Here is a 14,047-nt window from a genome sequence, read left to right on the forward strand (position 1 = left end):
CATTTTTATATTTTTTGTACGTTCATCTTTTTCATGAGTGTGCATTTATCTGTTGGATATGAAAAGTAATAAAGAAATAAATTAGAAAATAACAATAATTGCACATGAGAAAAAAAGAAAATAAATGTGCTTCCTCTCTTCTTCCTCTAGGTGGCAGCATTTCCCCTTTACACACTCATAGCCATCGTTTCAGATAAATTAGGTCAAATTTGTACCCAGACTGTTTCCTAGCAACACCTTTCAAACTTCTGTTTTGTAAACTTTTGTAGTATTTTATTCTGAAAGGGAAAAAATAAATGAAAGGAAAGAAATTTTATTAAAATAAAAAATAAAAAAATCAGGTGTTATTGGAATGGTGGCAGAAACCTGATCTGTTTTCTCAACTTTATTTTTAATAATTTGAATATTTTGCCAGCAGAGTCCTCCTCAGGTACACGTCTGTAGTCCTCAGGTACATTTCCGTAAGCAAAGCCTCCCCCCCGCGCGCGCGGGGCTGCTCCCTCCACACCCATATTCATCATCGACACAATCCAGGAAATGCGCCACTTCCTCTTCCATTAGACCTGCTCTCACACAGCATGACCCGCACGAACAGCCGTCAGAGAGCCGCAGACTGCTATGCTTTGAAGAGTGGAGCGGGGTCGGGATGGGGGCTTCTCTGCGCGCGCTTTGGGGGGCCACTTTCATCCTTTTGGCGCGACTGGCGCAGCTTTGCGGTAAGTCCGGGTGTAAACGAATGGCTTCATTTAAGAAAAGTCTCCAAATACTGTTTAGAAATTCAAAAATATCAGAAATTTACTGTAAAATAAAATTACGCTGTTTTATTTTAAAATAAAATGTTATATATGATCATATGTTACTGTTAGGGTCACGTGATAAACTAGAATAAACTTTAAATAAATAAACTTGTCATAAACCTACCTTTTCTCCCCCCTTTACCATAAATATGCAGTAAACGCATACATATTTTCAAAATAAGAGTCGATAGTTGAGACATTTTAAAAGACACAACTATCTTTGTCTAAACTGTGTCGCTTTTTCTACCGTAAAATCATTAAAAAAATATGAACTATGAGAATTTTACACCATTTGCTTTGAGGTCACTTTGTATTTGGTAAATTACTAAACTTCACTTCGGGCAGGACTCCTCAGGTTTTACAAATCATAGTTTTTTTTATTATTATTTACCCTTTTGTAACTGCTCAGATAAAGGAACAAAGACGAGGTTACTTATGCTTGATTTTACTCAGAGGACATGTTTGACTCGTTTGTCTTTATTTTGACCTCCTAGACCACATGTGTCAAAGTCGAGACCCAGGGGCCACATCCGGCCCTCAAGAGAATTTTATTTTATTGCTATTAATGCCCTGCGCTTATTTCTAACTGGAATATTTTTGACAAAATATATTTTTATGGAGAGTAAAATATTAAAAGTTATTAAAGGTTTAATTTGATTTACTCTGTAATAATATTCCTGCCTTTTTATTATTCATAATTATGTTGAAAAGTTGCTGTTTTTAAGTTTTAAAAATTGGCATTCTGCAAGTTTTTTTGACTATTTTGGCGTTTACTAAGATTTGTTTAGGCTATTTTGAAGTTTAGCTAATATTTCAGCTACATGCTAGCTGTTTAGGCTAGTTTTAGCTTTTTTTTCAAGGTTTTTTGGCTATTTTAAAGTTTAGCTATTTTTTTCAGCAACATGCTAGTTGTTTTGGCTAATTTAGGCTTTTTAAAAAAGTTGTTTAAGCTGTTTTGGAGTTAGACTAATATTTACAACTCTGGCTGTTTTGGCTAATTTGATCTTTTTTTCATTTTTTTTTTTGGCTATTTTAAAGTTTAAATATTTTTTTCAGCAATATCCCAGCTGTTTTGGCTAATCTACGTTTTTATTTATTTATTTTAGGCTAATTTGGCATTTTACGAATATTTTAGATGGCTGTCAACTTCAGCATTTTCAGCTATCAGCTTAAGCATTTTTAGATATCAATTTCAGCATCTTCAGCTGTCTGCACTAGCATCTTCAGTGACTAAATTTAGCTTACAGCATTTACACTAGCATCATCACAGCTAATGCTACATATTTAGTTCATAATTTGGGTAAAAAGTTATGAATTTAAAGCTTAAAAAAATAGTTTTAGAGTTCAATAAATGTTTATTCTGTTCGGATCGCGACCTCAGGAGTGTTTTGGGTTTTGGACCCTTGTGTCATAGAGTTTGACACCACTGTCCTAGACATCTTTTTTGATCTATAATCAAGATAATTTCTTTTCCGTTTCTTGCCGTTTCATTTGTTATAAGCCCAAGTATAAAGAAACTACTTTAGTTTTTCATTTGGATGAAATAAATCTCCAAAAACCATTTAGGGAACCAATTCTTAACAGGATCAAAGCACCTAAAAATTAGAATAACAGTGGATGTTAATGTAAATAATTAAACATTCTTTGTCATTTTTTACTCTACCGTAAATACCCAGTATATGCATGAATGCAGCTATATTATAAACTCAGAGTTTATTTGATTTGTAAACAATGTTTTTTCTTTTTTTCTTTTTGCTAAAAGCAGATAAGATCATTAAAAAAATATACCTGAACTATGAGAATTTCACGCCATTTGCCTTCAGGTCACGTTCTGTTAGGTAAATTGTTGATGGAAAAGCATGTAAACTGCGCTTCAGGCAGATCCGCTCAGGCTTTTCAAAACATCTAGCCGTTCTTGAGGTTTCCTTTTTGCTAAACTCTTTTGTAACTGCTCAGAAATGGGAACATTTCACATGCGAGGAAAGGAAACTCGACTTGAGACACGTTTGACTAATTCTCTTTATTTTGACCTCCTGTCAAATCTAACAAGGAAAATCTATCTACTGTTCTCTTGCTGTGGTTCTGCATCATAAAATATTGACCATTTTTGTGACCATTTTAAATATGACTTTTTTGTAAGTGTTCTGTGTGACTGGGATCATTGTTGATTCAAAAAGCCATGTGAGTAGGAGTTTGTGAGAAATTTCCTATGTAAGAAAGACGAAAGAGTTGAATGATAAATGATGAAACATTTAAGATAAAAAGCATTTAAAATGTAATTTTTTGTTTATTTTGATACTATAATTTTTTTGTTGATGCTTTTTTCTCAGATTGCCAAAGCTCTTTTTTAAGGATGACATTACAAAAACATCAAATTAAAGAAGGGAAAGCCATGATGGAGGTTAAAGTCTCACTCCAATCATCTTTTGGTCTATTTTATAAGCGTTTATAGTCTTCTTTTACCTGAAATTATGCTGTTTTTAGCCAAAATTAGAAATCCTGTGGCGTGTTCTCTGACATAGTTTCTGCAGAGTGGCAAAAGTTCATCAGGAATTCACCTCTGGCGTTAAGTAAGTCTGCCCTGAAGCCCCATCATCCCTTTGTTTCCACGTTCTCCCACTAGCTTACAGCCCCTCACAACCCCCAACCTAACATTAGCGGTGCAACAAAATAGTGAAAAATATTGGAGCTATCTGGCTGTATGGTTCTGACATCAGCTCAGACTAGTGGATGCATTGGAATGAAGCGGACTAACTTCACAGCTATAAGCTTTTACGAACAGCACTCTGTCGTTTGCCTCTGACTCACTACAGTTTCATTAAAGAAATACTCAGAAATAACATTTTAAACTTAATTTTCTTCATATATGTCCTCCATCATAAGAAAAATGCTACAAGAACTGTTCAAATCTCCACCTTCATTGGACTGCGTATTTAAAGTGAGACACTAAATAATTTTGTTTTTGGATTCATAGTAATTTGAAGTGAGTTCTAGAGGTGGTGCTGATGCGAGCACATGAAGCAGACCAGTGGATAGAGGACGATTCAGAGAGTGGAAGTGGTGACGAGGAGATCCAAGAGATATTATGGTGAAGTGAGGTTGTTAATGGCTCTGAAAGTCAACAGAAAGATTTTGAATTGATATGGAAGCCAGTGGAGTTGCTGGGGAACCGAATGCAGATGTGAGCAGCTGAATTCTGGACTAACTAAAGCTAATGCAGACATTTAGGATTGAGGCCAAAGGGAAGTGAGTCACAGGATTCTAAACAAGAGCTGAAAAACCTGATAAAATGCACCAAAAACTCATAAAAAGACTGGAAAAAACAATCAAATTGTTAAACTGTAAATTACTTTATAGCTTGAGGTGCCCCAGACCATTAACTGTATATGAGAACTGGACCAAGTGAGTGTGTGACGTCACACATAGAAAACTGCTTCATTTTTATTTTTTATTTTATTTTTTTTACAATGCAGACGCCGCCATGTTGGAGCCATACATCATCAGTAAAGTCTGATTCATTGTTTTATGGAAACCACTTTCGAGCATTGACTGTATAAGAGAACTGGACAGATCGATCCCTCCCCCTTGGCGTTCCAAACGGGAAGTAGCTGCTCGCTCTAAGAAGCCAAAATTCCATAAACTTCTCTAGATAAACAGACAATCAATACTAATTCTATCAGAATAACCGTTCCTTTTCTTTTTCCTGATAATTTTACTTTTTTACGTTATAAACTGGCCAGTCAGATACTAAAAAAATAATAAATTAGTCAAAATAGCTAGCATGTAGCTGAAATATTAGTTAAGCTCCAAAATAGATGTTAATAAATGCCAAAATAGTCCGAAAAGCTAGCAGAATGTCATTATACTTTACAGTATATACATTATACTTTCATCTTTACTGCACTCTGACTCTATAAAACATAAGGCATAAGGTAACGACTAATCGACTATTAAATTAGTCGTCGACTATTTTAATAGTCAATTAGTCGTCGATTAGTCGACTAATTGTGGCGGCCCTAATTGAGGCATGTGATTGGTCAGTTTACAGCTTGAATTACTTAAACGACAGAAATAATATCATGAAAAAAATAATAATTTGGAAGAAGCTGTTAAAAAATATGTAATGGAGCAAAAATGCTGATTCTGACTGATTTAATGATTGAAAAATAGCAGTTTATTTTTTAGATTTTGTCTACTTGGAGCCAACAGGTACTTCCTGTCTGGAATGCAAATCACTCAGTCCAGTTGTCATAAGCAGTCAATCATTTAGACACACTTGTGTCAAAAGATGTGAACAATGTGAAGCAGCCGTTCTTGCAATCGGTTAAAATGGAGAACTAAACCTTCGTGGTTTGTGTCCCACTGAGCGAGAAGAAAAGAACGCACACATGGTGGAGGTTCAGGTTCAGCTGCTTCTGGCACTGGAAGGGACGACTGTGTTAATGTTATCATGAAATCTGATCTTTAACAAAGAGATTATAAACTGACCAATCAGATGCCTCAATAAAAGTAGGAGGTCTTACATTCAACATTACTATAGACTATGGAACTATGGTTCTGACTCATAATATCATGTTTTTTAACACATATTATAGATGCTTGTTAATGTATAGATTATGTGGATCCAAGTTTTTCTAGATACTCTCTCAGAAAGTGTGAAATAAAGAAAATGTTTGTAAACCACCTCTTTAAATTAAAGAAGAAAGAAAAGAAGTATCCCTCCCAGCAGATTTTACTGACTTGTATGTTTTGTTTTTTGTGTGCTGGGTTCTGCAGAGGCCAGAGTGAACACTGAGGTCCAAGTGGGCCCTTTGTATCGTGTGGTTGACACTCGACTCTCAATTTCCTGCAAAGCGAGTGGCTACCCTGCTGACAAAAGAACAGACTTTGAGTTTCGCGTGGAGAGGCCGTCGAGGCCGGGTTTGCCCTACAACGTCATCAGCTCAGCCGATCCCGACTATGCTTTTGCCAGTCACAATGTTCGTGTGGCAAAAAAAGAAATTGATCTGATACACCAGAGTCAGAGTCAAGTCGTCTTTGTGATAGAGAAGCTGCTCAAAGAGGATGAAGGAGAATACGAGTGCATCTCTGTAACTACAGAAACTGTACTTGATGGGATTTTCAGCGCCAAGACAGTAGTTAAAGGTAAGCCATTTTAGTGTTTTCTGATGTTCGGTGCTTTTCCAGTCTTCATCTGTGATGTTTTGTTTCAGTGATTGATGATTCTCTAAGCGTGTCACTACGCGACTCTGCGACCTCGATGAGTTTTAAAGAAGGGGAAGCCCTCTCCTTGACATGCCAAGCCTCTAGCGACACCCTCCAGCATACCCATCTGTCTGTCATCTGGTTTCTCCACAAAGAAGGGGCTCAAAACCCTCAGCCCATCATTTCTCTGAGCAGAGATTTCACGCTGATTCCAGGCGAGGACTTTAAGCAGCGCTACAAAGAAGGAGCCGTTAACTTGGATAAAATAGGAGAGTCCACTTACAGGTTGGAGATGACGGAGCTGCAGCTGTCAGACCAAGGTCAGATCTACTGCCAGGCTCAGGAGTGGATCCAAGATCCTGATCGTTCCTGGTACTCCATCAATCAGAAAGACACAGAGAAAATTGTTCTTACAGTCAATGCTAGAGGTAAGGAGCAACGATCATCCTCTTCATTTCAGACATCAAATAAAAGCTTTTTTGTTTGGGGTTTTTCAAACTTTTTTCTGTCTTTGTCTTGTAGAAGTTGGACCAGACATGTTGTCTCTTGTGGTGAAAACCTCCTCAGAGAAGACCTCACTGCTGGAAGGGCAGGAACTGCTGGTATCCTGCAGCATAGACATGCATAACCTGAAGGAAAGGTTCTTCTCAGCCGCGTGGTTTCGGGGAGACATTGAACTGGTACGCATCGGCCCGACGGGAATTCTGACTGTTTCTTTGGACGATCAGAGAGTAGAAGAAGGTGGCCTGAGGGCCATTCGGATTGGAGATGGAGCTTATAGTTTCGGCTTGAAGCCCGTCAGCAAAGACGATCAGGGAAGTTACAAATGCATGGCGTGGTCTGAGGACCGTGGCTCCGATGGGGCGTTTACAAAAGGAACAGCCCAGAGCTCCAACAGCCTGCAGATCACCATCTCAGTTCCAGGTTTGTCAGAGCAGATCCTCTCAAAACATAAAGGTTCTTTTCAAAGTCATCGTCCATGATGATGATGCTCTGTCTCCTCACAGAAAGTGGACTCTCGGTGAAAATGCAGAACCCCACACAGAATGTTAACCAGCTGGACAAGCTCACGCTGGTCTGTAAAGTGGGAGGGGCTAAAGAATATCTCTCAGTCAACTGGGAATATAAATCAGCCACAAGTTCAACTTTCACCACCATCATCATTCTGGAGTCAGACGGTGTGATGAAAAAAGATGCAACGTACAAAGATCGCCAAGTGCGAGCAACACGTCCAGCAAGTGAGAGCTTCGTGTTTGAGCTGGACAAGGTCACGCTGGCGGATTCGGGCCTATACAAGTGTCATGTGGCTGAAAAAATACCAAACCAAGATCTTCACACTAATGCCTCCGAATGTGCCGTCACCGTCAATCCCCTCGGTAAGAGATGTCTCCATGGTTTGAGTTTCACAAATATTTTGGAATTACCATCACAAGTTTGATTGTGATTTTTAAAATAATTCAGTTCCATTTTCGTCTAATTTTCATGGGGGTCAATATTGAAATCTAGTTGTAATTCATAAAGTTTATTTAAAAGCAGATAATGATCCACAAGATCAAAGGCATGGCAGTAATGTATAGTCGTGCTTTTCAATACACAGAAGTGCTAACCTGTTGAAGATTGATCACAAAAGAGAAATTAATAATTGTGGTACACTTCAATACTTTGTAATGAAACCCTGGTGGACACTGACAGAGGTTAGGGGTTTCTTAGGGTTTCCTATTCTAGGGTAAAAAACTACAAAAGGGGACAATAATATAAAGATGTCAAAGAACAAAATCAAATAACTACCTAAAGAAAACAAACAAACAAAGCCCACAAATTAAGACTACCAAGTTCCAACCTACAAACTAAAATAACTAAAACCAGCTGTGTAAGACTGCTGAGGACAAAGACGAGGAAAAAGAAAGAAAACCTAACTCTCAAACCCAGCTGCCTCCTGCTCTGCTCCCTGAAAGCCTCTGTCTTAAATAGTTAGAAGGTGCCAATCAAGGAACTTTGGCCACACCTGCCAGGTGAGCAGACGGCCGGGATTGATAAAGGTGCAGCAGCAGGATGTAACAGTGCTTCTTTGGTCCATTCTTCCATGCAGATCTTCTCAATAGCTGTGATGTTGCAATACAACATGGACTTTCAACTCCCTGCATGGATTCCCTGTAAGATTGAGGTCTAGGAACTGGCTAAACCACTCCAGAACCTTAAAATGCGTTTATGTAGCTCCTCCTTCGTTGTGTTTGGGACCCTTGTCGTACTAGAAGATCCGGCCAAGTCTCATTCTCAGTGTTCTCACTAATAAAAGTTTTTTTGCCTCTCTCATCTTTCTAAGAGGGAAAACTTACAGAGTTTGTGACTAACAGTGTTTTGTTCCACCGTAAACGAGAGTTATTGATTTTTTTTCTAATCTGGTAATCCAAAGTATTTTATAATTAATTATAATCTCAACTGTAACACACTAATTATTTTTTGCTAATCACAGTAGCACCACTTTTATACTTCCAGTCCCGGAGGTTGGAGGTATAAGCCTGAAAGATGTGTTGAAAGATAGTTTTAATGATGAAGTCATGTGTTTTAATTGTTAATTGAAAGATTAGAAGGATATAAAGATGTAGCTCATATGAAAAAGTCATTTTCAATTTAAAGCCTGCTTTGCCTTGTCATTGTATAATTTTAAAGTGTTATTCTGTTTGTGTCTTTGTCTCCCAGAATCATTGATGAAAGTGTCCCTAACAAGTCGTAGCTTCAACCCTACCATAGGAGAAGAGGCCGTGCTAATGTGCAAGGTGAAGGGTCCGCGCATACCGATAACTGTGACCTGGATAAAGCGGGGAGATGGCCTTGATATGGATGAGATTGTGAGGTTGAACTACAACGGTGACATGAGTTGGTCTGGAAGCCAGACAAGCTATCAGGTGAGCATACGAAGTCAAAAAGACTCCGTCATCTATGACCTGAAGCTCACCAGTGCCAGCCAAATTGAAAAAGGGATCTACCAGTGCAGCGTGTCCACCTTTGTGGAGGGCACACACAAAAAGTTAGCTACATCGAATGACCTTCAGGTGGCGGTGAAGAATCCAGGTACGACACGCTTCTGCGATCTGCTACACTTAGAACATCTTTTTAGCACTTTTGCATGAAGCTTGTGTTCTGTAAAGTTTTGTCTGATAATTTTATATCAATTTTGTCTTTCAGTGACCAAATTCAAATTAGAGCCAAATCCCCCCATTGAGCAAGTGATCAACACTGACATACATATTAAGTGTTTGCTCGAGGGATCTACTCCACTTTATGCCTATTCTGTCATTTGGTTTCTGCAACGGGAAACGGGTTTCATAGACCTCAGCAGGGCAGACAGGTTTTCTTTCATGACATATGGAAATGTGGCAGAGCTTAACCACAGACATCGAATCAGCATGACGCGCACTGAAACTACTTTTGAACTGGTCATTCGGCAAGCCAAGATTTCAGACTCTGGTTCATACGTTTGCAATGTGACTGAGTGGCTAAAGGATCCCCGAGGAACTTGGATTTCGCTCTCGACGATGTCTACGAGCACAAAAGTCAACATTTCTGAGCCAAGTAAGAAAACACATTCAATCTTCTTTCATATACTCAACTTTGTTTTTTCTTTTCACAATCTCCTCCCATAAGTAGCCAGCTAGGGAAAATCTGGATCATAAGTCAGTCTTTTACCCATTTTTTTCTTCATTGATGTAAAATTAAGCACACGAAAAACCTTCCACTTTATAATAATTTGGAGGGAACACCAAATTGAAATCAAATCAAGAGTTTGGAACGTAGATACTGGGACGTAGACTCTGGGAAGGAAGCTCTGACCCAGGTTCAGGAAGATAAACTCTGACACTGGTGCAGGAGGGAAAACTCAGACGTAGACTGGGACGTAGACAATGAGAAGTAGACTAACTCTGGTTTAGGTACGTCAACTTATAGTTGTAAAGGAAGGTAAACTCTGACACTGGTGCAGGGGTATAGACTCTGACTCTAGTTCAGATACATAAACTCTGACACTGGTTCAGGAGTGAAAACTCAGACGTAGACTCTGGGACGTAGACAAGGGGAGGTAGACTGACTCTGATTTAGGTACGTCAACTTAGAGTTGTTAAGGAATGTAAACTTTGACACTGGTTCATGAACAAAGACTTGGGGACCCTGGTTCGAGAATGAAGAGATCTAATATCTAGACTCTGGGTCGTAGACACTGGGATGTAGACACTGGGGTGTAGACTGTGACTCTGGTTTAGGTACGTCAACTTATAGCTGCTAAGGAATGTAAACTTTGACACTGGTTCAGGAATGAAGGCTAAGATTTAGACTCTGGGTCGTAGACACGGCGAGGTAGGCTCCGACTGGTTTAGGAACATAAACTCTTAAAGTGGTTCAGGAATATAAACTCTGATTGACATGGTGTCTATATGGTGGGGTGCCAAAAAGGGGGCTAAAAGTGGCTGACTCTAGGGGCCCAGACTAAGGAGGTCCCACAAAGGTCCCTAATGGAAATTTGCAGCTGTGTTAGGGGCACTATAAAAATTAATTTTAAATTCCTAGCGGCGCCCCTGTTCATGTGAGAAACCAGGTTTGGGACGTAGACACTAGGATGTAAACTCTGACTGGTTCAGGAAACATCAACTCTGACTTTGGTGTAAGGATGTAGACTCTGACTCTGGTTTAAGAGTGTAAACATTCACATTAATTCAGGAACGTAAACTCTGACACTTGTATGAGGAACTAAACTCTGACTCTAATGCCAAAAGCGCACTAAAGAATGCTCATTTAGTGCGTTTTTGAATGTGCATCACATTCTTGTTGTAAACGTAGCTTAAGATGTGGCCAATAGTTTTTTGACCCTTCATGGACAACCCAAAAATTTGAGTCAAACTTCGTACATAGTTAGACTCTGTCAGCACATCTCATGACCAAATTTAAAAGCATTTAAATTATGTCAATTATGATTTTCACAGATTTGCCAGTTTTACCTTTTTTGAGTACTTTGATCAGAAAATGTGTGTTTAGATTAAACATTTGAACAAAGAGACCAATTATTACAGCTCATTAAAAGCTGACCATTTTTTAAAATATTTTTTGGGGAAAATTATACAAGAAGTAATGAAATTAAAACAAAATGCATTTACTAGAACACTATTGCTTCTCTTATTGTATTTAATTGTTAAATGATTGTATTTGTGTGTTCGGGACTTTAGTTGCTTCTGCTTTCAAATGTTATTTACAAATGTTAATTTGATACATTGATTAAAAAGTTCAAGTAGATTTTATTTTTAATCTTCATTAAAACAATTTCAAAATGGGTTATTTGGATTTTAAATTCGAAGCTACATCATTTACAGTGTCTGTTTTGTCTGACATGAAATCTGTTGCACAACCACTTTCAATGAGTAAAATGATCACTTCCCTTTTCATTTGTAATATCTGCTTTTTCCCTGAGCTGTTAGCATCTCATTTAGTTCCTTTTACTAGTAAAATATCTTTATACGAGTCCTATTTTTTTAATTGAATGCATTAATTGTATAATGCCTTGTGTTTTACTGTTTTTCCTTTACAGACTATATATCTTCTTCTTTCTCTTTGCATCACCTGGAATTGAGTCGGTTGTTGTGCTTTCTTGCAGAAACAAACCTATTGGTTGAAAAAAGCCAGTCGACGGAGATAGTCATAAACAAGGACACGAAATTTAACATTCCCTGCAACTTCAGAGAAGAATCCAGCCATGAATCCCAGTTCCAGGTCACTTGGTTTTGGCATAAAGACGCAGAAATCGAGAAACCCAAAGCCATATTCACAGCTTATCGAAACTCAACCCTACAAAGCAGCTTTGAGAAGATTGAACTTATTTTTGATCACCCTGAAGAGAGTAAGTTTAGTCTAACGGTCCTAAAACCCAGTCCTGAACACAGTGGTCTGTATTTCTGTGAGGTGGAGCAGTGGCTCCAATCTCTGCCCGAAAAGTGGCAAACAGTTTCCAAAAAGCGTTCAGAAGACTTTAATGTCACCGTTTTGGGCGACGGTAAGCATTCTCTCATATGACTGCCATTTTCTTTTGAACAGTTATTTACCTAAAACTAAATTTGTGTTTGCTTTTTTTTCTGCAGGAGAGGTTAGAAGCTCATGGGAACATACGGAAGTGACTCTCATTGTTGCTGTCGTTATCTTGTTGATTATTATAGTGATTTTGGTGGTAAAGATTTGCATGGACAGGAATCCTGGTCCCAAAAAGCAAGGCGCCACTCTCTGGGCTGATCAGAGTCAGCCTATAAGATTAGAGGATCACTAAACTGCAGAAAAAAACGAAGTAAAAAAGAAGCAGTTGCACTCTGTTATGCTCTGAAAGTGTTTCATCATGTCTAAAAATGCAGCCTGTGTGTCTTTTTTTAATCTTTATTTGTTCAAATGTGAATATTTTTATTGTAAATTGACAGATTTTAGTTGCAGTTTTTATAAAAAAAAACATGTTTTCAAGCTTTGGAATGGCAATGCTAATGCTAAAGCTAAAGCTAACGACGTGCAGGGAGAAGCTTTTCAGCAGAATAATGTACTTGCTCCATGCAAGATGGGTGCTGATGCGTCTGCAGTGCAAACAAAACTGCGGTGAGACGTCGGCAATTTTCTATGTAATGTTACAGTGAATTGAAAAGGAAGTGCTCTGTGGTTTTTGTCTTTGTGGTTTGCAAATGTGCTGTTTTCAGCGTGTGTGAGACATGCCGTTTTGTAAAGAAAAGGCCAAAGTTGAGCGGCAGTTGTTAGAATATTAGTGATTTCTACTTTTGTTTTTAAATTAGATTTTTGTGTTTGGTTTTGCATACGTCTGATGTGTTTTGGTTAAAAAATGATCTGTGAAATGCTCTGTTTTAGTTATTTCATTCTGTTTTATTTATGGCTGAATAATGGTACGCACAATGGATAATGTTACAAAAACCAGGCAGCTGATGCTCGGATCTGTCAGTTGGTGGTTCGAGTCCCAGCTTTGAACGCTCATTTTGGAATGTGCGATCTCAACCATTCTACTGAAGAAAAGATGAAATAAAGAAAGTCACTTCCTGTCTTTGTGTCTCTGAGACTATCAATGTATATCAGATTATTCCACCATTAAGAAAAGCTTTTATCTGCTGCTCAGGCATTAATGCACAACAGCGTTTCTCCGACAGACAAAAGGAATCTCAGATTAGCCTTGAAAACACGACACTGTAAAGCTGTTTTTCCTTAATTATAGTCTCCATCTGTTGGACTGGATCCATGGTGATATTTATAGAGTTTATAAAGAAAAATTCAATTTCGGTACACTTTAAGCAGCACAATTATGAAAAGTACTATAGATCAAAAAATCTCCCATAATACTTTTTTTTTCTGTGCAATTATTAAAATGTTCTAAAGCTTTTTCTTGTGAATTCCATAGGAAAAAGTGAGATTTAATAGGCCACATTTATAATCCTTATTTTTTTTTTCCTCATAAAACCCATCGGTGTGTTTGTCCGTCGCTGTGAGCCGTTTATCTCCGTTGCTGCAGTTTCTCTCCAAATCAGATCAGCTTAAAGCTGTCGTCTAACATGACGGAACTGGAAATGTCAAAGCAGCACAGCTGTAGTTTTGGTACAACCTGAAACGCCTGCTTGTAAAACCAGATCTGCTTGGCAGGTCATTCATTTATATTTACGCATCAGTCTTGAAACGGCAATAAAAATAAAAAAAACACACACTTTTGAGACCAGTCAAAAACACAATAAATCATAAAATCAATAAAAAAGGGAAAAAAGCAACAATTTTTCTGTTGGCTGCAAAAAAGACTTAAAAAACCGTCTTTTGCAGGCTGGGACGTTGAGTTTCAACTGGTGTTGTGTTGCTCAATTCTCATGGTTTTAAACAAGTTGTAGCAGGTTTTATTGAGGTTTGCTCAGCAAAAACAGCACTCAAATTCCCACGTGTCAAAGATAACTGCACAGGCTAAGTTTGTGTTTCAGATCAAAACCAAACTTTATTCTAGGAGCAAGGTTTTCTGGGTGTGAAATGAAAGCTTTCCCTCT

The 14,047-nt window shown here is 38.2% G+C and overlaps 1 protein-coding gene across 1 annotated transcript; it reads left to right on the plus strand.

Moving 5' to 3' along the window:
• The first annotated feature begins 58 nt into the window (after positions 1 to 58).
• LOC112155506 (immunoglobulin superfamily member 2) lies at positions 59 to 13,071 on the plus strand. Its single transcript, XM_024287170.2, has 9 exons — positions 59 to 716; positions 5,574 to 5,942; positions 6,011 to 6,430; positions 6,525 to 6,926; positions 7,010 to 7,378; positions 8,703 to 9,074; positions 9,189 to 9,575; positions 11,641 to 12,036; positions 12,122 to 13,071. Exons 1-9 carry the CDS (start codon positions 647 to 649, stop codon positions 12,301 to 12,303), a joined length of 2,967 nt encoding a protein of 988 aa, XP_024142938.1. The 5' UTR covers positions 59 to 646; the 3' UTR covers positions 12,304 to 13,071.
• Positions 13,072 to 14,047: the final 976 nt, after the last annotated feature.

Source organism: Oryzias melastigma, linkage group LG21, assembly GCF_002922805.2.
Source record: "Oryzias melastigma strain HK-1 linkage group LG21, ASM292280v2, whole genome shotgun sequence".
Lineage (NCBI taxonomy): Eukaryota > Metazoa > Chordata > Actinopteri > Beloniformes > Adrianichthyidae > Oryzias > Oryzias melastigma.